Raw genomic sequence first — 24,711 nt, 5'->3', positions numbered from 1 at the left:
ATAGGTCCGCAGTGGCTAGGTGGATACTAGACGGTGTGGAGGAGGTCGCTTGTAGCATCGATATGGATGCCATTGTGAGCGCATACAAAAAGGATTGGGGCTGAGATAGTCACTTCTGTGGCTTGGGTCAATTCGCGGCCCTCCCTGCAGCCGACAATATATCGCTTTAGTGCTCCTTCTCACCTGCAGAGGTGTTGAGGGCGTTGAAGTAGATTAAAAATGGCTCGGCCGCCGGGCCCGATCGTAGCCCAAAAGTGGATCTGTTGAGGTGGAACAAGAAGGGGGTCAAACTGGCGGATCTATTTAATGCGATTGTCCTTACTGGCTGTCTTCCTGCCTGTCTTAGGGGTAGTCGTACTACCCTCATCCCTAAGTCTTTGAGTGACTCTTTACAGAGGGACATAAACCAATAGCGGCCCATTACCATCGGCTCCGTGATCTTAAGGACCCTGTCCAGTGTTTTGACTAGTCGGTTGACTGAGGTGTGGGCCCGGCACCCCCGCCAAAGGGGCTTCATACCAGCCCCTGGTTGTTCCGAAAACATCGTGGTAGCGGATGGCCTGATGAACTTGTGCAAGAAGAATGGCGGTTCTCTACCGTGTGTCTTCATCGATCTCTCAAAGGCCTTTGACTCAGTGTGTCAAGGACACCTGGGCTGAGGTGCTGGATAAGAAGGGGGTTGATGTCGATCAGAAACTTCATTACCGACTCCAATAAACAGTGTTTTACTAGGATCAAGTCGGAGAGATTACAAAACTGTCTCTGTATTTCTCTTCATCCTCTCTGTCTGTATTTCTCTTCATCCTCTCTGTCTGTATTTCTCTTCATCCTCTCTGTCTGTATTTCTCTTCTTCCTCTCTGTCTCTGTATTTCTCTTCTTCCTCTCTGTCTGTATTTCTCTTCTCTCTTTCTCTTATATGAAACAGTTACAGTGTAAGGATCCTTCTTCTCTCCTGATATCTTCTCTTCTTTCTGTCACTCTGTTTCCTTGGAGGCCTCTGTGTTGGGTAGCACAAGTTCTTCAGACAGCTCATGTGTAACCTTGTAATAAATAAACTGATGTAGAGTGAGAAAGACTTTCATCTACTTGTGTTATTTTGTGTCGAGTGTCTAAAGTGTCTTTGGTAAAGAAAAGGAGCTCAGCAGATCCTGATGCAGAGCGACCACAGTCAGGTCAGGTCGATGTCGATTTCACTGAAAACCTGTAAGCCTTAATAAGAATCCTGCAGTCAGAATACAATATTGTTGGGCCACGCAGGCTTAGGACAGTCAAACAATGGACTTGGGCCTGCACCCTTGTGGGAAGTCTCATTTGAGTGATTCACTGAAATCACAAGGAAGCCTAAAAGGACTCCTTATCCCAGAATTCCCTGCGGTATTTCACACCTACGTGTGACGTAAAGGGGGGACCGGAACCTGAGGGAGACCCCACAGGAAGGCGGCCAGAAGACAAAACTCCAAGACTTCCCTTGTTAGACCTCTTTCCACGCGCTGACTTCTGGTGCTCGGAGATCCAAGCTTATCTCCTGTTTCCTGCAACAATCTTCCTTTGTTTTAAGTTTTTGGCGCGCAGGTAATCCGCGACTGGCAGTGTTCTAAATTCCGAGCTCGGATTGTCCAGTGAACGCATCTCAGTTTCTCGGAGAGCGTCAGACTATAACAGATTATCAGAAAGATAACGGTCTTATTCCGTCCTGTAACGAAAGGACATCAACGGACATCTTTTCACTCGACGGAGAACCAACGAAGCCGCTCTCGCCGTAAGGGACCCTCGCCGCCATCAGACGCCTCTGCACCAGGACGGACAGAAGATCTGCTCCATCGCCGGACTCTTTTCCTTTCACCAATCGCCGACAAAGCGATTCACAAGTGAGGCTTAATTAGGTCTGGGCAGAATTAGCTTTAGAGAGTGTTTTTAACAATTGTTGATCGAAGCAGAAACTGTAATTTTTATCTTTGTTGGACCGCTGCGTCCTGAGTTTTAACTGTTTAAAACTCTTGTTGTTTCGGACTGCTGCGTCCTATATGTGTTTAGCGTAACAGCGTTATAACTGGGTATTACTCTTCTGATCAGAAAGGCCAGTGTAAGCCATATTAACTTGAATTCGGCTATTGGTTTGTTTCTGTGAATGAAGGGAATTACTCCGAGTTGTGGCGCGGGAGTCGGACTGTGATCCGGCCTCTTCAGGCACGCATTTCTCTTTTATTCTCTTTTATTTCCCCTTCTACGAACACACATACACACATATTCCTGTGTAAACGTACATCTGGAGACCAACTCCACCACCGCGCCATTACGCACAGAGATCTATACACTCGCGGCTATCCAGACGCCTCAGAGACACAGATCGTGTAGGGCCGAACTCAGACTCTTTTAGACCTTAAGGCCACATTTAGGCCTTTGTTAGGTGTGTGCCATCGGAAGGGCGACCACGTGGGACGAAGTAATCTTCCCCCCCCTTCTCTCTCCCTTTCATCCACACGCGCACGCACCCAGGTCTTTGTTAGGTTTGCGCCATCGTGAACGACCACGAGGGTACGAAGCCATCTCCCCCCCTTTCTTCTTCCCCCCCTCTCTCTCTCTCTCTCTCTCTCTCTCTCTCTCACACACACACACACACACACACACACACACACACACACACACACACCTACATTCACACCCCTTCCACAAGCCTTTGCTTGATAATGTTTGTTGCTTAGATTAGTTTATAATACTTATTTGTTTAATTAAGTTCATTGATTTTGGATTGATGTTGCTTTGTTTAAATAAATTCTGTTATAATTTAAGAGAGCAGTTGTTTGTGGTTACTAGTGTATTTACATTGTGATATAAGCTGGGTGCGAAGGCTTTGTGTACGGATTTCACGCCTTCAATTTATTAAATATAGTTATTCATTATTAATAATATTAGTAATTAAATAACTAATTTGAGACTGATTTGAGTGATATTTTGGTTATATTTACCTGATTACAGGTTGGTGCCCCAAAACGAGATTAAACATAGTTTAATGATATTTTATTTATATTATTAATAATTAAGTTTAATTATTAAAGAATATAACCAAAGTTGACTTGATACAACCCCAACAATATAAAGAAAATCACAAACTGAATGATAACACCTGTAGATGTCATCTGGCATTCTGGATTTTCTCAACATATTGTTAGAAGAAACGATAGAGATGCATTATAGCCTTCAGTGTGTGTAACTAAATGGTATATGGAAAAAAACACTTCAATGGTGTGTTTATTTGTTCTGTTATCATTTCTCTCTTTGGCTTCCTTTTTGCTGCTTCACTGCTTTTTATACACTTTCAGCTAAGAGGAAAATGATTCTTCGATTGGTCTTGGCGCTATCCAATTCCCACGGTAACCTGACTCGTCATCAATCTTAAAACTTTTCTTATTTCAATAAAAGTAACTGCTTTCATTAATATTTCACTTCCAAGCAGACCCTTATTCTAAAAGACTGAACACATTGGTTTGGGTTAGGCCACGATAGTAAAAGAGTTCAAAGAGGAGACTTTAATGCAGCGAGGTTACAACTGTTTATTGTGTGTGGTTCTGAAAAGCAAGGAAAATATCTATGAACAAAATTCTTCCCATATACATTCCTATTATAATTGTAAAGTAATCTGGGGAAGCAGTTTTCCACTTATACAATGTTAACCATGCATCTTTTAGCATCCTTACCTTCCTTTTTCTTTAACACCAAACAACACAAATCAGAATTTAAGTTAATATCACCATTAAATGAATCTGAATTTTAGTATCTATTCAGTTCTTTATCTTTTGTTTACAATTTAAACAAACCAGTTAAATGTGTTCAATATTAATTATTATTTACCCTTCTAATTGAATTGTTTCATGTGAACACTACACTATAAAACCAGAATGCAGAGTGCATCACTATGAAATAAACAGCCTACATTAAATACATGTCACCATTCAAACATTCTGAACAGATAATTACCAAAGAACACAGCACACTTACCAAAGGTATCTCTGCTGTCTTCCTTTCATTGAATTCATCCTGAAAGTGTCTCAGCCTCTCACCTCACTCCTGCTCTCACACACACCGCTGACACTCCTGTCTGTCAGTTAGAGCCACTCAGCAGGTTTACACACCTGGCTCACAAAGGTTACCTGATTTCCTGACCTGCTCAGTGCTGCTCTCCAGTGTTCAATACAAACTTTAAATAAAGGCTGACAACAGAGATAACCTGATAAGTAATAATAAAGCTGATTAACCTTTAAACACAAAGTAAATAAAAGCATATTAATATTTTAATTTTCTGTTTGTCCTTAGATTTTAACAAAACAAATACTGATTTTAAAACATCCCCCAGACACCAAACATTTGTTATATGGAAAATAACTTGTTTTTTGTTTATTTTTTTATAAATAACAACAGTGACACCAAGTAATCAAATTGGCATCTAAAGGCTTAAAATCCTCAAAATGATTGAATATTTGGTAGTTTTGAGCAGGGCGGAAGTTGTTTAAGAGATTTATGCAGAAAAAAGCAACAAAAAAAAGTAATCTGTTCTATTTTTTTAGCAGATTTTTGGAAGTGGACATTTTTGTCCTTAACGACTGAAGAGGGTAGTAAATTAAACTGATGCCTGAGGGTTTAAAGTGTGTCTTATACAGCAGATTTGATGGTAATAACAGCTTATTTCAAGGACCTTCATATAAAGTGTTACCCAAGAAGAACTTAGACTGAGGTTCTGTCTGTGTTTAGACAGATGTCATGAAACAGGGTAACTAAACCTCATATTTTCAGTTGTACTGCTCTACCCTGGAATTTAAAAAAAATGCATTTAGAATGTCAATGTATCAACTTAGAGAAGGAGGGGGGGGGGCAAGACACGCCCACTCACTGCTTCACGCTGTTATCAGCCGCAACATGATACAGTGTTTGCCCCACACACACACACACACACACACACACACACACACACACACACACACACACACACACACACACACACACAAATACATACACACACACACACAGTTCGCCGAGTCAGGTGACGAGGCTTTTATAGGTTTGGTGACGTGGGGCTGTACTCCTACGTCATACTGTACTCCAAAAAAACTGTTAGAGTTTTTCAAACAGAAGGGCAGACACTATGCACATTTCTAACACAATATTTCAAATTTCAATACTTTGTACTCAAATGTCGAGATTGGGACTTGGATTGATCCATAACACTACTTAATACTCAAATACAGAGGTTTAGAGTTGAAGAAAGTGGTTTTAGGGTTTAGTTACTCTTTAACCAGAGCTGTCTCAGTGCTGCGGTTTGGTCCAAAACCTGACTGGAAGACATCCAAACAGTTGTTCAATATCAAGAAGTTATTTAACTTCTGAAACACAGCTTTGTCTATCATTTGACCTAACAGAGGAAGATTTGATATAGGCCTGTAATTATTCATTATTGTCTAGATTGTTCTTTTCTAGTAGTGGCTTGATGACTGCTGTTTTCAGGGCCTGTGGGAAGACACCTGAGAGACAAGTTTACCATTTGTAACAGATCTGGAGCCATGACTCCTCCTCCTGCTGCCAATATCAAGACAGCAGGAGGAGGACTTTCATTGTTTAATTGTCACTTGTTTTTTATTGGTGAGATCAGAACAATACAGACATTAAAGAAGGGGGTCCATTGTTTTTCTGTAATGTAGAACATTTAACCCCCATTACCACCCCCACCCCCCATTATCACGCCCCCCAACCATGAAACAGACCAGCTGGACAGAGTGAACAGAGTCAACTGATCTTCAGTCAGCAGTGTTTCTCAGACCGACAGACGACACAGAGACACTGAAGAACCAGGAGACCAGAACATAAACCCAAACCCAGGATAGAGAGGTTCAGTGAATGTGGTGTTGAAGGTGTGGAGGTGGATCAGTGTGTCAGAGGAGACTCTGTAGAAGGACAGAGAGCCAGCAGGACAGTCCACATACACTGCTACTCTGTTAGAGACAGAGGAGGAGGAGGAGGAGGAGGAGGAGGAGGAGGAAGAGGAGGAGGAGATCTCTGTTTCTCTGTTATTGTGCCTGACAGAGTAACCTTCATCAGAGCAGAACAGACTCCAGGACTGATCATTATATCCAAACCAACATTCACCTCCTCCTCTCCTTCTGATTCCTCTGTAACTCACTGATACATCAACCTTTCCTCTCCACTCGACCTCCCAGTAACAGCGACCAGTCAGACCAGTCCTACACAGCAGCTGAGACCAGTATTTAAATCTGTCTGGATGATCAGGATATGACTGATACTCCTCCACACGTGTCACCTTCCTGTTGTTGTCAGACAGTTTCAGGTTTCTGTTCACTGTGTTTGTGTCCAGTTCCAGCTCACAGGCGTCTGATGGAGAGAACGAGACACAACACAGCTGCAGGTTATCATCTGTTCATTCATCAACAACTTTACTGACACTTACTGATAGGGGTGTAAAGGTACACGTACTCGGACCGGACCGTTTCAGTACAGGACTGATCCGAGTATGCGCTGAACAAAAGTGATTTAATCTGTGTTCCCACACGGACCACAAAGCAGAAGCACACCTCAGGGTGGAGGAAGGCTGTGGCTGCTGGTATGGGACACAGCTTTTAGTTAGTAACTTGTAAAAAAGTTCAAACATAAACTGTGCAAACTGTGCAGATTAGTAGTTCCTCGAGTCCTGTTGGTCTGGACAGTTGCATATAACCGGGATGGAGTTCTTTTTACAGACTTACTCTTAAGTTTTGTTTTCATTTTCAGCGATGATCCCGCTCAAACTAAGAGCAAAAGGGGAGGGGGAGACGCGTCTGTGTGGGAGCATAACCTGCAGCATAATAGAATGAACACCTCCCTCCCCATTCCCACAATAATGGACAAAGAGACGTTGACAAGACGAGAGTAGTGTGCCGTTGTTGTTCAGCGGACATCGGGTACGTCACAGGCAACACGTCCAACTTATTAAAGCACTTGAAAAGGCACCACGTGAACGTAAACATCACTGCAACTAGGAAAAAACAGACAGCCTTTTGCTAGTAATTCTAAACGGGCCAAAGCCATAAAAAATGCCATTGAAGTTCTTATATCGACAGAGGGAAATATTAATAGTTCTGAAACTACACTGTCCCAGATGTGATTAGGTTTATTATGTGCTCAAAGGGCATTCAAAAAAGTGTTGCCTTCATAAACTAAAAGGTGGAAGTGTAATTAAAAACAAATATTTTTATATATGGGCTATATTAATGACTTCATTTCATTCTAAAATACTTTATTTCATTCATATATTTTATTTATTGGAGACTCTTTTGGTTGAAGGAAGCAACATAAGTTTATTTTATGTTTCTTTTTTACAATGTTTAATTTAAAATGTTATTAAAAAGTAACCTGAGCAGGTGTACAAGTCTGAACTGTCGATGCTGCACTTAGTCCAATGTGTAAAAGGGAAATTATAAATGTTCCTAATAAAGAAAAAAAAGCGTTGCATCAGGTCCCTTTACTGTAGTGAAAATGTACCAAACCAAAGCTTCAAAACTGAGAACTGTACCGAACTGAAATGTTTGTGTACCGTTACACCCCTACTTACTGAGAGCCAATCAAACTTACAGTTCATATTCAGCACTGAATGATGTTTGACAGCACTGAAATGTAATAATCCACTTCTAATCAAGTTCAAATGGAGTTACCATGGCAGCCAGGAAGAATGGAGATCCAAATCAACAAACACATGCAGTGAATAAAGTCTGACTAATCAAAGTGCAGCACAAAGAATCTATGAACCATCTGCTGTCTCCAACTGTTCTGTCCTCAGAGGTCACATTCAGCACAAACAGGAGCCTCATTTCCACTTTCACTGTCACACACAATGTGATGGCAGCAGGAGTGTGCCACGTCCCTTTGTCCTGTCTAACTACTTTTAAACTGTGTTTCTGAAGTCATGGAGACCATTTCTTTACCATCAATCTAGGCTCTACAACATACATGTTTTTGTTTTAATTGAAATTTAACTGGATTGGATGAACAGATCAAAATCTAAAGAAACAGATGATAACTCAGTCCTTGTGAGTTTTTCTCTGCTTGTCTAAGGTGTAGGCCACGCCGTCCCGACCTCACCTGGCCACCTGGCGGCCTGCAGCTGACTTGTGTATTGTTGTTGGATGTTCCTGCTGGCCTGTACTATGGTGATCGTGGACTTTGCTGTGTGCCTTACTGTCTGCACAGCCAGAAGACGAGGAGGAGAGCTAGCTTATGTCTCTAAAGATATTCTGTTTCTATTTCATCACTGAATTCACGTCTGGATGTTTTTGAGGAGAGAACTTGATGTTGGAGACTCTGCATATTTACATGTTTATGAAAATGAACGTCAAATCAAAAATGATTTCTGCTGTTTTTAAAGTTGATGAGCTCCACGAGCTCGACTACGAGCAGCCGGCCAGCAGCCAACATAAAAATGTGAAATGTCACAAAAACTGCATGTTGTAAAAGATACATTTCTGTTGGATGTGATGAATGGTGATTTTCTATTCACTGGATTATCACTTTTATTTCAGTTTACATTTTTTATTTAATATTTAAACTCTCATGAGTTTCCATCACCCTCACTTTGATCATCACTTTGTGTTACTTCCAGCCCTCATCCTGTTGTAGTTTGAAAGGTTTAATCATAACAGAAACACAATCTGGACAGCAGCAGGCACAAACCAATAGTTATCTAACCTCTGAATTTAGCCAAGTCATAAGATCATGTTCTGATACACAAGACACACACACACACACACACACACACACACACACACACACACACACACACACACACACACACACACACACACACACACACACACACACACACACACACACACACACACACACACACACACACACACACACACACACACACACACACACACACACACACACACACACACACACTCTTTCCTGTTAAGAGACCAGTTGTCTGTCCAGGAAACTTCTAGGAAATGGTCTTCATATAGCACACATGTTGTAATTGCTCAGTGTGTTGATTGCCCATAAAAGGATGATTGGGATGTTATAAAAGTTCCGGTTGAGCGAGGACGCTGGCGTGTATGTCGCCGCTTCACGATCCGTGACAAAAATGGTGTTTCTTTTGTGCTATCTATGCTTCTCCCTCCTACTTATCCTCTACTAACAGTCTGCAAACAGATCGACTTTGCTGCTGCTTTCAGTTTGTGTAAACTGACAGCTACTCACCATCTATGACGATCAGCTGTTAGCGCTAGCCGCCGATCAGCTGTTAGCTTCTCGCACAGCTATCAGGATATCCTCATCAGTCTGTGATCACTGGACCCTCGCCTGCCTTATTGGTGGACCTTCCTTCTTCGTCGGCCACGTCGGCTCCCTACCTGGCTTGGACCCGTCGCCCTGCGCCACCTGTTGGCTACCGCTGGCTGCTGCTTCCCCCCTACTCTGGCTCGGCTGCTGGCGGTGAAGAGGCCTGCCTGACAACCAGACTGCCGGCTGCTGCTCTCCTGCTCAGATTGTGTCCAGACGGGTCCCCCGTCCGCCACAAAATTGGTCCTTTCCTTATCCTGGTTTGGTTCTCATTCCTGCGGTTTTCCTGACCCCGGCTGGCGCCCGGTAGCTTGCGGCTTTCAGCCTGCGGCTAGCAGCTGCTCTCCCTGCTGCGGACATGGTACTACTAACATACTCCGCTCTGCAACTCCAGAATCTCGCCTGCCACTTCTCTCCGGACAACCTTGCTTCCATTAAATCTTTGGGACTCCTGCGCCGTCCTCACTACGTGCATAGGGCTGCCCGATGCAAGTTTGTTTACACTGACCATGCTATCCCCACTGTAGTGTCTGACCGGCGCCATCATCACAACAAATCACACGTGCACAGCAGATACCTGATACCTGTTGTTGTGTGTGTTGACAGAACCACTCCTCTCTCCCCCTCTGCTTCAGAATACACCACCGCCTCATTTATGCTGCAGAATGCTCGCTCCCTTAACAACAAAGCAAACCTATTTCACTAAATATCAAACTTTACTGACAGATCCACGTCATCACAATCATTCAAACCGATGGTTTTATTTAGGCTATAATCGCGCATGTAGTGAGCCGTTTCCAATAAGTAACTTTCATTATGACAATATATATACATAAAATAAAAATAAAAAATAAAAGTCTGCCACATACATATTGCATCAGCGCCGTCTCGCCTTCATCATCCCGGACGGACCTCAGAGGACCGGACTTATACACTAATGTAATCACTGATGTAGAGTTAAACATTGGACTAACACAAAGACCATAGAGCCTCCAGTTTTCATTAATATATTTCAATATCTTGCATTTATCATCAATTGTGATTTTTAGTTTTAATAAAGAGTGCACAGAGACATGGCGATGGCTTCACACATTTCACCTCCTCCATACTCAGCACATCTTCATCAGCTGCATGTATTTATTCTGTAAATAATTCAAGTGTGGACATTAAGTCGGGGCATCTCTGACACGATCATTAAGCCATATATTTGATCATAATTAGTCACAGTGCAGACGGAGATGCCCACGAAAATATGTGGCCAACAATTCAAAGTTTTTGTTGGTTGATCAAACCTTTGATTAATAATATGATAGAGTGAGGGAGAATGCTGACTGACGTGTCCTCTCTGCCACTATATGAAGAAATCAGTGTGGGTCCTGTAAACATGTAAACATTGCAGATATACTCGTGCGTAATGATGAACGGTGGATGTTTTGGCACATAGGACAGCGTGAATGCAGCAGCGACGTGGTGTCATTCTCTGAATTTTCTTCAGTTCGTGATCCTCCTGCTGCAGCAAACTACCGATATGTCCATTTTATCCTTCACTTCATTCACAAGTTCCTTTGTTTCTGGGTCAGAAAGTTTCGTTTCTTTGTCTAAACTTCAGTTTTCGTGATCCAACGCTGGAAACCTTTGATCTGCCCCCTCGTTTGGATGCATTTTCATTCACGAGCTGCTTTGCATTGACCGTTTATGGTTGAATGTGGGCGTGTAGAGGGCGGAACATGGGACTAATGTACGTGCGCACATTTCCAGGTGGATAGTGATTTATAAAGGGAACATTGCGTGCAGGTGTGCGTACGAACGGTTTTATAACTCTGAATCATTTTGTGCGCACGCCATTTCTGGGTTTTTGGCACACGTACATTTTTAGTATGAATTTTACGCACTCTTTTATAAATGAGACCCCTGGTCATTTTTAAAAACCTCCTCAAACCTCCTCGATTGTTCAAGAGCATTTACTCTTCTACACTCCAACATGTGCTGCTGTGTTCTGATAAAGAGAAATGAAAACACACTCACACTTCCTCAGACCAGGATCCAGTCTGTGCAGTCCACTATGGTCCAACCTGGAGGAAGAAACCAGATCAGAATCTATTTCATACATCTTCATTTAAATCCAGCATCAGACAAGAAGCAGAGTTCATCATTCAGAAACAGTGAGACAGCTTCTGTGTGTCTGTCTGTACCTCAGTGTCTCCAGTCTGCAGTGTGGATCCTCCAGTCCAGCAGACAGCAGCTTCTCTCCTCGTTCTCCTGGATGATTGTAGCTCAGGTCCAGATGTCTCAGGGGGGAGGAGCTTAGAGCTGAGGCCAGAGACGCACAACCTTCTTCTGTGATCAGACAACCTGACAGACTACACACACACACACACACACACACACACACACACACACACACACACACACACACACACACACACACACACACACACACACACACACACACACACACACACACACACACACACACACACACACACACACACACACACACACACACACACACACACACACACACACACACACACACACACACACACACACACACACACACACACACACACACACACACACACACACACACACACACACACACACACACACACACACACACACACACACACACACACACACACACACACACACACACACACACACACACACACACACACACAGAGACACACACACACACACACACACACACACACACACACACACACACACACACACACACACACACACACACACACACACACACACACACACACACACACACACACACACACACACACACACACACACACACACACACGCACACATACTTAACATCCATTGGTCCATTCTTCTCTGTTTTACCAGTAACATCCCGTCATAACCATGCAGCTGAACAGAATAGACTTCATAATCTGATACTAATCAATATTTACTCTGGTGACAAATAGTGAAGGTAAGACAGAGCGTGAGATAAACACACAGACTGCTTTGACATCAGCAGTGATGTAGAAACAGTTCTGAACTGTTTCATCTGAAATAAAGATTCTTTAGTTCTTTATGTTCCAAACATTATCCATGGTTTGTTTGCTGGTGGGGAAAGAACTTCATATTTAACTTTCTTTATTCCAGTCCAGCTTCCTCAGACTAAAAGACTGAGAGCTATAGAACGAGCTCAGAGCTTTACAGCTTTAATGTGGAAACATACAGGAAAACTTTAAACCACCACCAAGGCCCATTTAATAAATGAGTCATCAAGAAAACATGATCTTAGATGAATAATGTGGATCAGCAGCACACTAACCTGAGAGTGTCCAGTCTACAGAGTGGACTCTTTAAACCACTACACAGCAGCTTCACTCCTGAATCCTGCAGGTTGTTGTTGCTCAGGTCCAGCTCTCTCAGACTAGAGGACTGGGAGCTGAGGACTGAGGACAGAGCTTCACAGCTTCTCTCTGAGAGGTTACAACCACTCAGCCTGAAGAGGATATGTTTGGTAAGTTAATCAAAATATCAAATAAACTAAGTACATTTAAGCTTATTGGGTAAACTTTCACATGAATAAGTCCTTACCTGAGTGTTTCCAGTGAACAGTGTAGAGTCTTTAAACCACTACACAGCAGCTTCACTCCTGAATCATGCAGGTTGTTGTTGCTCAGGTCCAGCTCTCTCAGACTAGAGGACTGGGAGCTGAGGACTGAGGACAGAGCTTCACAGCTTCTCTCTGAGAGGTTACAACCTCTCAGCCTGAAGAGGATTCAGAAGAACACAAATGAAAGCAATTACAAACTATAGTTGTTATTTCTGAATGAAGAGAACTACATTTGAACTGGATAGTTATGTGAGCACGTACAGAGCTTTGTTTGAAGCTTTGATCACAGGCAGCAGCCTCAGAAGAGCCTCCTCTGAAGCAGAGTATTTCTTCAGGTCAAACACGTCCAGATCTTTTTCTGATGACAGTAAGATGAAGACCAGAGCTGACCACTGAGCAGGAGACAGTTTATCTGTGGAGAGACGTCCTGATCTCAGGGACTGTTGGATCTCCTCCACTAGAGAACGATCATTCAGTTCATTCAGACAGTGGAACAGATTGATGCTTTTCTCTGCAGACAGATCCTCACTGATCTTCTCCTTGATGTACTTTACTGTTTTCTGATTAGTCTGTGAGCCACTTCCTGTGTGTGTCAGCAGACCTCGTATGAGATTCTGATTGGTCTCTAGAGAAAGACCGAGGAGGAAGCGGAGGAACAAGTCCAGGTGTCCATTAGGACTCTGTAAGGCCTGGTCCACAGCACTCTGATATAAAAGTGTTGGGTCAGGTTTTTCTCTGAATACTTTAGACCACCAGGATGTTGTTTGTTCTTCTGACATCAGATTGTCTCCAGAGTTGATGAAGGTCAGATGGACATGAAGAGCAGCCAGAAACTCCTGAACACTCAGATGGATGAAGCAGAACACCTTGTCCTGGTACAGTCCTCTCTCCTCTTTAAAGATCTGTGTGAACACTCCTGAGTACACTGAGGCTGCTCTGATATCGATGCCACACTCTGTCAGGTCTGAGTCATAGAAGATCAGGTTTCCTTTCTGCAGCTGCTCAAAAGCCAGTTTTCCCAGAGACTTAATCATCTTCCTGCTCTCTGGACTCCAGTGTGGATCTGTCTCAGCTCCTCCATCATACTTGATGTTCTTCAGTTTGGACTGAACCACCAGGAAGTGGATGTACATCTCAGTCAGGGTCTTGGGCAGCTCTCCTCCCTCTCTGGTCTTCAGCACATCCTCCAGAACTGTAGCAGTGATCCAGCAGAAGACTGGGATGTGGCACATGATGTGGAGGCTTCTGGATGTCTTGATGTGGGAGAAGATTCTGTCGGCTTGCTCCTCATTTCTGAACCTCTTCCTGAAGTACTCCTCCTTCTGTGGGTCAGTGAACCCTCTGACCTCTGTCACCATGTCAACACACTCAGGAGGGATCTGATTGGCTGCTGCAGGTCTTGTAGTTATCCAGAGGTGAGCAGAGGGAAGCAGTTTCCCCCTGATGAGGTTTGTCAGAAGCACATCCACTGAGGTGGACTCTGTGACATCAGTCAGGGTCTCGTTGTTTTTAAAGTCCAGAGGAAGTCGACACTCATCCAGACCGTCAAAGATGAACACAACCTGGAACTCTTCAAACCTGCAGATTCCTGCTTCTTTGGTTTCAGGAAAGAAGTGATGAACAAGTTCCACCAAGCTGAACTTTTTCTTCTTCAGCACATTCAGCTCTCTGAAAGTGAATGGAAATGTGAAGTGTATGTCCTGGTTGTCTTTGTCTTCAGCCCAGTCCAGAGTGAACTTCTGTGTTAAGACTGTTTTCCCGATGCCAGCCACTCCCTTTGTCATCACTCTTCTGATTGGTTCATCTCTTCCAGGTGAGACTTTAAAGATGTCTTCTTGTCTGATGGTTGTTTCTGGTCTGTGTGGTTTCCTCGATGCTTTTTCAATCTGTCTGACCTCATGTTCATCATTGACCTCTCCAGTCCCTCCCTCTGTGATGTAGAGCTCTGTGTAGATCTGGTTCAGAAGGGTTGGGTTTCCTGCTTTAGCAATCCCCTCAAACACACACTGGAACTTCTCCTTCAGGTTAGATTTGAGTTTACGCCGGCACTCTGCAGCGACTGTTACTGAATAAAGAAAGAACTGAAATCAATGAACAGATCCTGATATAGATCACATGACTATCTGAGTTTGGAACTTTAAACCTCTTTGTCCTTTTTCTAAAATACTAAATCTGTTAAAATGATCTTACTGCTCTGCAGACAGTCAGCCAGCTCCTCCTGCTTCATTCTCCTCAGGAAGTGAAGAGTGATCTTCAAAAATGCCTCTTTACAGCTTCTCCCCTGCTCTTCATCATTACTCTGACTCTCTAAGCATTCTGGGTAATCTGGACTCAGACCCCTGTGGACTCTCTTCAGCTCGTTCTTCACAAAGGTGATGATGTTCTCCTCCAGCAGCTGGAACAGAAGGAGACACTGGATATTTAATATAAACTGGTAGAACTCAACATGTGGTTCATCTGTCAGTCTGAAGGTCAGCTGGTCTAAACAGAACAATAACTTAGCATTAAATTATTGTAATGGTAGTGTATTAATTAACAGTGTGTTGAACACACCATAAAGATGGAGTCCAGGTCTGTTGGATTCTGCTGGTCTGATTGATCTCTGTGAACGTTGGAGCTCTCCTGTTGAACTCTGTGACAGAACATATTACACAAAAAAACAACGGGATATATATAATGAAACTCTGAGCCAAGATATGAGTCTTTGAACTGATGACTGATGAAATGAAAGTTAACAGAAAAGGATTCAAACATAAACACAGCTCAGAAAGATGCTGTGGTTTGTTACTGAGATTTTGAGATCTCAGTAGAGAGAGCGAGAGAGAGAGGGAGGGGGGGAGGGATGATTCAGGTTCAGGATCTGGGCTGTGGACAAAGTCAGGACATCCAACATCCACCTCGTGGACCATAATCCTCTAATCACAGTTTTTAAACCATGGCTCCCATCCTTGATGGTGCATGCTTTAAAATGGACGTGCAGAAGCAGACTCTCAGTGAATGAAATCTGATATTGTGGACAGTATGTCTGTTTGTTTTGGTCATCATTGGGAGTGAGGAAGGAGAGGACTTTCATTCTACCTGAGGGAAAAACAAAAATGTTCATTCAATAAAATTGCTTTAATTGGGGTGCTGGTGGCCTAGCGGTAAGTGTGCGTGTCCCATGTAGGGAGACTGTAGCCCTCCAAGCGGGTGGCTCGGGTTTTATTCTGACCTGTGGCTCCTTTCCTGCATGTCATTCCCCATTCTCTCTCTCCTTGATTTCTGACTTTATCTCCTGTCCTGTCTCTAAATAACGGAACAAAAAGCCCAAAAATAAATCTTTCCTCAGATTTGTCTCTTTTTAAGGTTTGGCCTATTATTTTGACTTTGTCTAAGAATATTTAGCTTCTTTCTAGTAGGGCTGTTTTTGCTTTGAAGTCATAAAGTCCATCACACTGTCGGCTGGTTCTGTGTCAGGCAGGTTAAGTTCTGACAAGGTCGGGGAAATAGGGCGCAGGGAAGGACCCAAATGCAGAAAAAAATGGACTCACAGCTGCAATAAAATGATTCTTTTCCACATTTTACAGCCTTCAGGAAGGTCAGGGTTCAAATACAAACACTTCAAAAGAAAAAACACAAAATAGACCCAAAGCACACAATGATCATGAAGTGGTAAGAAAACTAAATGAAGGTGATGAGGAAAATGAAGACAGGTGAGTAGAGTAGAAGGGAAGGTCTGGGCTATTGAAACCTAGAAGAGAAGGAGGTGAATTCTGAGGACCTCTGGTGGAGAAGTAGGAGAAACAGGAGAAAAGTACGAGTCCAGGGAGAGGTGAACATGGACTGAAGACTGAGAGTGATGTAAATGGCTGAGGATGAAAGAGTGAGCCTACAGAAAAGCACAACAGAGCTCTTTGTCAATTTCAAATCTTACCTTCCATCAGCCGGACGTCCATCTTTAAAGTCAATAAAGCGATCTATAGACCAGTCACTCTTCATGGACACACAACTGGGTCCAGGAGAGTCTGGTCTCTGTTCCTGCATCCTGATACAAACAAACAACATTATTAGTTACTGTGAGCAGCAGATGAGACAATGATGATGATGATGATGATGATGATGATGATGATGATGATGAAGATGATGATGATGATGATGATGATGATGATGGTGAAGGTGGAGAGATGTGAGTGCTGAGCTGTGACATGGAGAAGAGTCATGGACAGTTAGAGATCCTCACCTCAGAGCTTCATGTTCCTCACACAGAGAGGTTTTAGAGGGAGGGACTCCCTCCTCTGTGTCCTCACACTGATCCATAGCAGAGCGCCCCCTGCTGGGAGAGCTGCACTCTGTCACTACAACAACACTGATGGAGTTCAGCTGCTGAAGTCACATCCAGTCAAAGATCTTCAGATGTGGAGAAAACAAAGAGATGAAGCTGCTGATTCACCTTCATCATCATCATCATCATCATCACCTCACTGTCAGTCTACAAACATCACATCTACCTGGTTCACCTTCAAAAAGGGAAAGCAGCACCAGCAAAACCATGGTTATCTTATGGTCCAGCGTGATTGCTGGGCGCTCTTCTTTGTTTCTGCAAGACACATTTTTCTAGCAGTTTTTGGGTACGCATAAAAGTTTAAACATTTTCAACTTTTTTGATCAAGAAGCAGAGTCTCAGCAATCGTCAATGTCACTTAAAGTAGCCAATCAAATCAAGTAGGTTTGACATCCGCTTTTTATGACATTTTCCCCTCCTCCTCTTGGAGCAAACATATTTCATTTGGTCGCCCGTATGCACACACAGCCCTGCTCCACAGGCGCTCCCAGCTGTTCTTTCTTCAGCTGCGTTCAGGTGTTTTTTTGAGGCGAGTTGCGTCTCTGTGTGATCGGGTCCTAAGGGGGCCTCATCTGACAGCACTCACTCTCATCGCTCTGCTAAGAGTCACATGATTTATTCCTGTGAAATGAATTATCCGTCTGAGAGTGAAAACAGAGGAGCAGTGGTGGAGCAGATAGTGAAGATGAAATGTAACAGTAAATGACCGAATGCTGCGAGTCTAGTCTTAACTATCGGGGAGAGATGTTCTTTATGTTGGAAATAATACTTCTGTGAACTTTGAAGATAAATGTCTATACAGAGCATTTTTTTGTAGGTGTCAGATTATTGATCACATATTGGTGATGAATGGTTGGAGGACCCCCCTGTGAAGGGCCCCAACAGACTGAATAATCCCCATTGGTTATATCAATCTGACACAGCTATCTGACTGGAAGGAGACATTCAATAAGAGCTGATCATAGAGAACAACTACAGCAGACAGAGTTTGTCTTTATAAATCTATCTACTAGAATCACACACTGTGATTTCAATGCAGTAATTCTACTTATAGAGCTGCATAATAAGGTCTCTGGTCTTTGCTGATCTCTGCTATGGGTGCAGCAGAGATCAGCTGTCCCCTTCTGCAGAGCTCCACGTCGAAAATTCATTCAACTGCAGGACTTGGACCTTTCGAGGCTTCTAGCACTTTCAATATTCCAGTAAAAATGTCTTTCCGATATCACCGAGGCTCAAAATCCCGATCTGCCACTGAACGTTGCAGCGGTGTAAACTCTAGTAACCTCCGCTCTCTGCCATGGACGCCACTAGCGCACGTCAGTAATGCGGCCCCGATTAAACTGGCTCTGATAAATGCCAGATCAGTGCTAAATAAGACTTTTATTCTTAACGACTTTTTCACATCCCAGGGCCTAGATTTCCTTCTGGCGACTGAAACTTGACCGAACTCCAATGATGTAAGTCCACTTATTGAGCTTTCTCCAAATGAATGTTCCTTCTTTAACACGCCACGACCCTCCGGACGGGGCGGGGGTCAGGCAGCAGTTTTTAAAAACAAAGTGGGTACAGCAAACCCTCTTCTTATCATCATATTATATCGTCCTCCAAAATCAGATAAACATTTTATCACTGAGTTTGCAGACCTCTTATCGCAAATTGTGCCATCATTTGAAAGAATTTTAATACTGGGTGATTTTAATATCCATGTATGTTGTCCATCAAAACCACTTGTCGGTGAATTTTTGAATGTGTCTCTCTCTGACCTGTCATCAAATGGTCTCCTCCCCATGCTTTACTCTCGTTATATTAACTCTTCCACTGCCAGTTTATTCTCAGCTGCTCAAGATACTCTGTCTGTTGAAAATATTCCTACTGAACTCTGCACTGAGAATCACATTCAATTATTTAATGCTACCTGCTCCTCAATTCTCAACCATATTGCTCCTCTCAAGATAAAAAAAACAAAGCCTAAATCACAGCCTTGGATTACTGAATCCACTCGAGCCCTAAGGAGGAGCTGCAGACAAGCTGAACGCAAGTGGAAGCAGGATAAGCTTTAAATCTCACATGACATCCTTAAAGAGCGGCTGATCAGCTACCAAATTGCAGTCAAGGCAGCGAGAGCAAAACATTTCTCAGATATCATCTCAAAAGATCACCATAATCCTAAAGTCCTATTCAATATTATAAACTCTCTCACCTGCCCCCCTCCTGGATCCTCTCTAGACACTCCCCTTAGTAGAGCAGAAGACTTCCTAAAGTTCTTCACTGAAAAAGTTGCTGGCATTAGAAAAAATATCTCAGCCCCTACCAGGCACATCTCAGCCTCCCCGCCCTTCAACTGCTCTGCCCAGTTAAACTGTTTTGAGCCTATCACCTTAACCTCACTCAAAGAGACGGTTTTTAAAATGAAATCTGCCACCTGCCCCAGTGACATAGTACGTACCAAGCTCTCCTCAAAGATTCCTTTGATATTACCGGCCCTTTTATCCTCTCCATTATAAACAGCTCTATGTCAACTGGTGCTGTTCCTCCCTCATTTAAACATGCTATAGTGCAGCCCTTGTTAAAAAAAACCCAACCTGGACCCCATACCACTTTCCAACTACAGACCCATCTCAAAACTACCCTTCCTTTCTAAGGTGCTAGAAAAGGTTATTCTGGAGAAATTGCTACCCTACCTTCATCATAATAGTATTTTAGACAAATTTCAATCCGGTTTCAGAGCAGCCCATAGCACAGAATCTGCACTTCTCAAAATCCACAACGACCTTCTGCTTACAATGGACTCTGGAAACTGTGCTTTCCTGATCTTACTGGACCTTACTGCAGCATCTGACACTGTCGACCACACAATTTTAATGAATCGCCTGCAGCATTGGGTTGGTGTTGGGGGCACAGCCCTGACTTGGTTTACATCATACCTGAACAACAGAACCTTCTCTGTAAACTTAACTAACGCCACATCCTCCCAATCTGGTCTGAGCTGTAGGATACCACAGGGATCCATCCTAGGCCCTCTAATATTTTCACTATACATGCTCCCATTGGGTCAAATTATCCAGAAGCACAACCTCTCATACCACTTCTACGCAGATGACACTCAGCTTTATCTACCGGTCAAACCAAACAATCTCGCAGAACTCAACTCTCTTACACAATGCCTTGAAGGCATAAAACACTGGATGGCCCATAACTTCCTACAATTAAATGAGTCAAAAACCGAAGCTGTTGTTTTTTCATCCCGGCTTGACTACTGCAATTGCTTGTCCAAAATGCTGCAGCAAGGCTGCTGACTGGAACCAAGAAGAGGGAGCATATCAGTCCTGTCCTAGCGTTCCTTCATTGGCTCCCAATACGATTCAGAATCGATTTTAAGATTGTGTTATTTGTTTTTAAAGCCCTGAATGGCCTGGCCCCCTTTTATATTACCAACCTTCAGGCCGTACACCTAATCTAGGCGCCTGAGATCATCAGACATGGGCCTCCTGGCTGTTCCCCGCTCACGGCTCAAGCTAAAGGGAGATCGGGCCTTTTCAGTAAAAGCCTGTAAACTGTGGAACGGCCTCCTTCATTCCATCAGGTCTGCACCCTCTGTTGACTCTTTTAAGTCCTGTCTCAAGACATACTTTTATATTTTAGCATTTGAGTCCCCTGGTCCTGAATAGACCGTTTCTTTCAGGTTCCTTTGTTGCTTTCTTTATATATTCTTTCTTTATATATATATATATATATATATATACACACATTTCTCTCTTGTGGACATTGTGATCTCAAGTTGTTTTTTCTTTTTTCATGTATTGTACAGCACTTTGGTCAGCTGTAGCTGTTTTTAAATGTGCTTTATAATAAATATGACTTGACTTGACTTGACTTGCAGAGGAGTGTTTGTTTTGCTTGGCAACCGTCCAGTTTCAGAGAAGTTGTGGAACCAGTTGAGCTGATGGAGTGATTATTTTTAGTCCTAACTGATGAGGACAGACTCCACGCCCTCCCTCTGCTGTGTTAAACTGTACTGTTAGCATGTTAGCATGTTAGCATAGCCTGCATGCTAACTGAGAGTCATTGTGTTCCCTGCACTTCTACTATAGTCAGAGCAGCTAATGAACCTGGTGGCTAACTGATAACTTACAGCTCTTTTGACACTTCAATCAAACAGAGGGTCTTAAAAAACAGTGAAAAGTGTCTCTTACCTTCAACACAGAGAACAGATCTGCGTCAGAATGAGACAGAGTCAGAGTCCTACTGAGACCAGGAAATACTACAGCTGGTTCATCAACATACCAACAGGTGATTAAAGGACACACCCTCCATTTCTCCCTGAAGGAAGTTTGAGTTTATTATTTTAAGATTCATGAGAAGAAATAAAAGTGTGTGTGTGATCAGAAGCAGCAGAGATCGTCTTCATGTTGAAACCTCAGCTGTCAATCAAGAGAAGCCTTTCAGACTGTCATTAAAAAAAGACAGAAACTTGAGTTATTATTGACCATCGTCCTTTTGAAATGATCTTCAGTGATCGATAAACTTCTGTGTTTAACATGTTTTATTTAATTGTCTAAAAACTGTCGACAGTTTCACAGTGAATGATCATTTACATCGTTAGTCAATCAATGGGACGCTCTTTGAAATGAATGACAATCTAAATGTACCTGGTTAATCTGAATCTACAAAGTAACTATCAAAGCAGATTTCAAGTGTCAGTCACAGCCAATCGAAATCTGTCCGTGTTCACACCTGACGCAGGTATGACTGCACTAAAAAGAGACTACTACAGGTGATGTACAGTACCTGTGTATCACTGCTGAAGCTCCCTGTGCTAACTAACTTCCTGTTTCCAACACCTGCATACTAGAGATATAAAGATTAATCCTGAGGCAGTTAAAAATTGATTCAAAGGTGTCAACGTTCATTTTGATACTCTGAAAAACTGAATCGCAGTACTTTTTTTAAACAGCAGAGGGCGCCATCTATTCATGCTTCTCTTGTTTGACTTCCTACATCACTCTCGTGAGCCTCAGCACCTGAAGAGCAGAGGCTGGTTTGTTGCTACCTGGTTGTAACAAGCAGTCTTTATCATGGCAGCTGCGGTGCAAGATGTTGAAATTCATAGCTTCAGTCCACCTTAGTTTGCATATTTCCTCGGATTTATTCAAATAAATCCCTTAAATTCTTTTGAAACCACGTCTCTGCCTCATCAGTGTTCGAATCTGTGTGTCTTAATTATTTACATTTGGAGTTTTAAGTTCTGTATTTCTTGAGGTGCAAGCCCCCAGGTGGCGTTGTCGGTTATTATTTGACATAAGATATTACCATTCACCAACCCTTGCCACACTTACATTGGGAGGAGTCATTAAACAAAACTGCAACTCCTCCTCCTCTCTTATGCACTCTGGCCTCGCTTACAAAACTGAAGTTGGGAGGGGTTGACTCGATAAGAACAGCTGCACTGTTATTTTTGTCTAACCAAGAGAGCTGTGTCAGAACGGGCAATGGTGGGCGCCGTCGGGTGTTCATGGAAGAGAATAAGGGAGAAGGGCGGGGGGTACTTTTTAATCCAGCATTGACCAGCTCCTTCATCTGGTCAGTGAACTCCAGGTGGGGGGAGGAGAATTCAAAGGTGTTGGTGTTGGTGAGGGGGTCGAAGGTCGATGGAGACCCCTCCTCTTGGTTCCGATGTCTCTCCTCTTTAGGTCTCTCCTCAGATACTGGCAGATGTGATTCTTGACGAAGGTTTTCATCCCGCTGTGTTTTGTCTTTCTTGAAAGCTGTTTTCTTTTGTCTCATGTCCTTGGCGACAAGAGAGAACTGATGGTTGAGGCAGGGAGTAAAATAGGTTAGAGGTGAACAGTTTCACCCCTGACATGTTCAGGCAAAATCCATCTGCCTTAAAAAGATGTCTGTGTTCCCAGAAAATGTTAAAATTGTTAATAAAATTCACTGAATGGGCATTACATGCAGTTGTAAGCCAGTTATTCAGTGCCAACAACCTGCTGAATCTCTCCTCTGCTCTTCTGACTGGTGGTATGGGGCCACTGATAAACACATCCACATCCAAGGGGCTGACCATCCTCAGCAGACCAGTGAAGTCCTGTTTCAAGACTTCAGATTGTTGTTTTGTGACATCATTTGACCCAATGTGTAGTATGACATTCTTCACAGTCGGGTGTTCAGCCACAATATGCATGATCCTGTCTGCTAAATCAGAGACCATATCTCTGGGAAAACACAGTACTTCTGTGTTTTTACCGAACATCCTTTGTACATCTTTAACAGCAAAGTCACCCACAATCAGAGTCTCAAGCCCAGGCTTTAGCTTTCCCTGTAGCCGTTTACTTTTTGATATGTTTTCAGTCCTTACCCTGATGTCTGAGGATGGAGAACCAGATGAAGATCCAATGCTCTGCAACAGAGGGGAATATCTGTTCTATAGTTCCACATTAGGTTGTAGGGGAGGCTTGTTGCTAACCCTCCCTTTCACAGCTGTCCACGGCTGTGTCCTTCAAGATACCGGGGGTTGAAGGGGCACTTTGCAAGGGAGGTACTGCAGGCCAGCCGGTCTCATCACATATCTCAGCTCACTGTGTTCTGCCTGTTAACCGTCCTCCCATTTCCCAGAGAAATGTATTAGACAATACAGAGCCCACCTTTGTCATTGTAGAGGTCTCTGTTCTCTTTTGCCGTGTTTTAGCTTGCTCTTGTCCACTATTCTGAGTTAGTGGTAATGTAGTGTCATTCCTGCACAGTCCGTTCACTTCCACATTCACTTCTAGGGGATAAATCTTTGTCTCCAGCACTACATACTGCAGCTTGATTTCAGGTGTTAAAATCACATCCAGCAGTTTTCTTGGCCGGAGGAGCTCCTCTTTGTATCCACATGTTGTTGTTTGTCCTGATATATCTCTGATAACTGCAGCGAGCAGCCGTCGTCTGAATAAATCTTTAAGTTCCTGAAACTCGGACATCTGACACTCATCCAAGAGTCACAGGAAGAAAACTCAACTCATTGCTGATGATACTCTTCTTTAATTGGCGGGTGGCAACTAGCTTTAAGGTGCATTAGCGCCATCTACTATGCTGGAGTGTGGGCCAGGATACCTATAACTATTAAAAGAAAAAATAATAATAATAAAGAAAGAAAAGTAAATGAATTAATTAAATCATCTTAACTAGTCCAGTTTCTTTTAAAAATGTAAACAAAGCTTTATATTTTCCTTCCTCATTATTCAACACATTTTTAAGTCAATGTTACAATGCCCCATCATCAGCAAATAGTGATTGTCCAGTATCAGAAACCATTCCAGAAAACACATCATTAATCATTATTGAGAAGAGTGGGCTTATAACGTTCCCCTGAGGAGCTCCGTTATCTACCTTATATCTAGTTGATATAGCCACCCCCATCTTGACTTGAATATATCTATCAAATAAAAAATCTTTAATCCAGTTCAAACTTTTACTTGTTATTCCCATTTTGTGCAA

The 24,711-nt window shown here is 43.0% G+C and overlaps 2 protein-coding genes across 2 annotated transcripts in view; one reads left to right on the top strand and one right to left on the bottom strand.

The window, feature by feature from the left end:
- LOC136181101 (NLR family CARD domain-containing protein 3-like) overlaps positions 1-24,711 on the top strand; it is a 785,212-nt gene that overhangs the window by 369,338 nt on the left and 391,163 nt on the right. The gene's annotated exons all lie outside the window — the stretch shown is intronic.
- LOC136181109 (NLR family CARD domain-containing protein 3-like) overlaps positions 3,539-24,711 on the bottom strand; it is a 60,356-nt gene continuing 39,183 nt past the window's right edge. Inside the window, exons 6-9 of the mRNA XM_065961469.1 lie at positions 12,624-12,797; positions 11,515-11,682; positions 11,348-11,394; positions 3,539-6,379 (exon numbers count right to left, since the gene is read on the bottom strand). Coding sequence (XP_065817541.1) covers positions 5,805-6,379; positions 11,348-11,394; positions 11,515-11,682; positions 12,624-12,797 — 964 coding nt within the window. The 3' untranslated portion in view covers positions 3,539-5,804. The remainder of the gene's footprint in view (positions 6,380-11,347; positions 11,395-11,514; positions 11,683-12,623; positions 12,798-24,711) is intronic.

This window comes from Labrus bergylta, chromosome 2, assembly GCF_963930695.1.
Source record: "Labrus bergylta chromosome 2, fLabBer1.1, whole genome shotgun sequence".
Classification (NCBI taxonomy): domain Eukaryota; kingdom Metazoa; phylum Chordata; class Actinopteri; order Labriformes; family Labridae; genus Labrus; species Labrus bergylta.
This window is presented reverse-complemented; position numbering and strand designations above follow the sequence as displayed.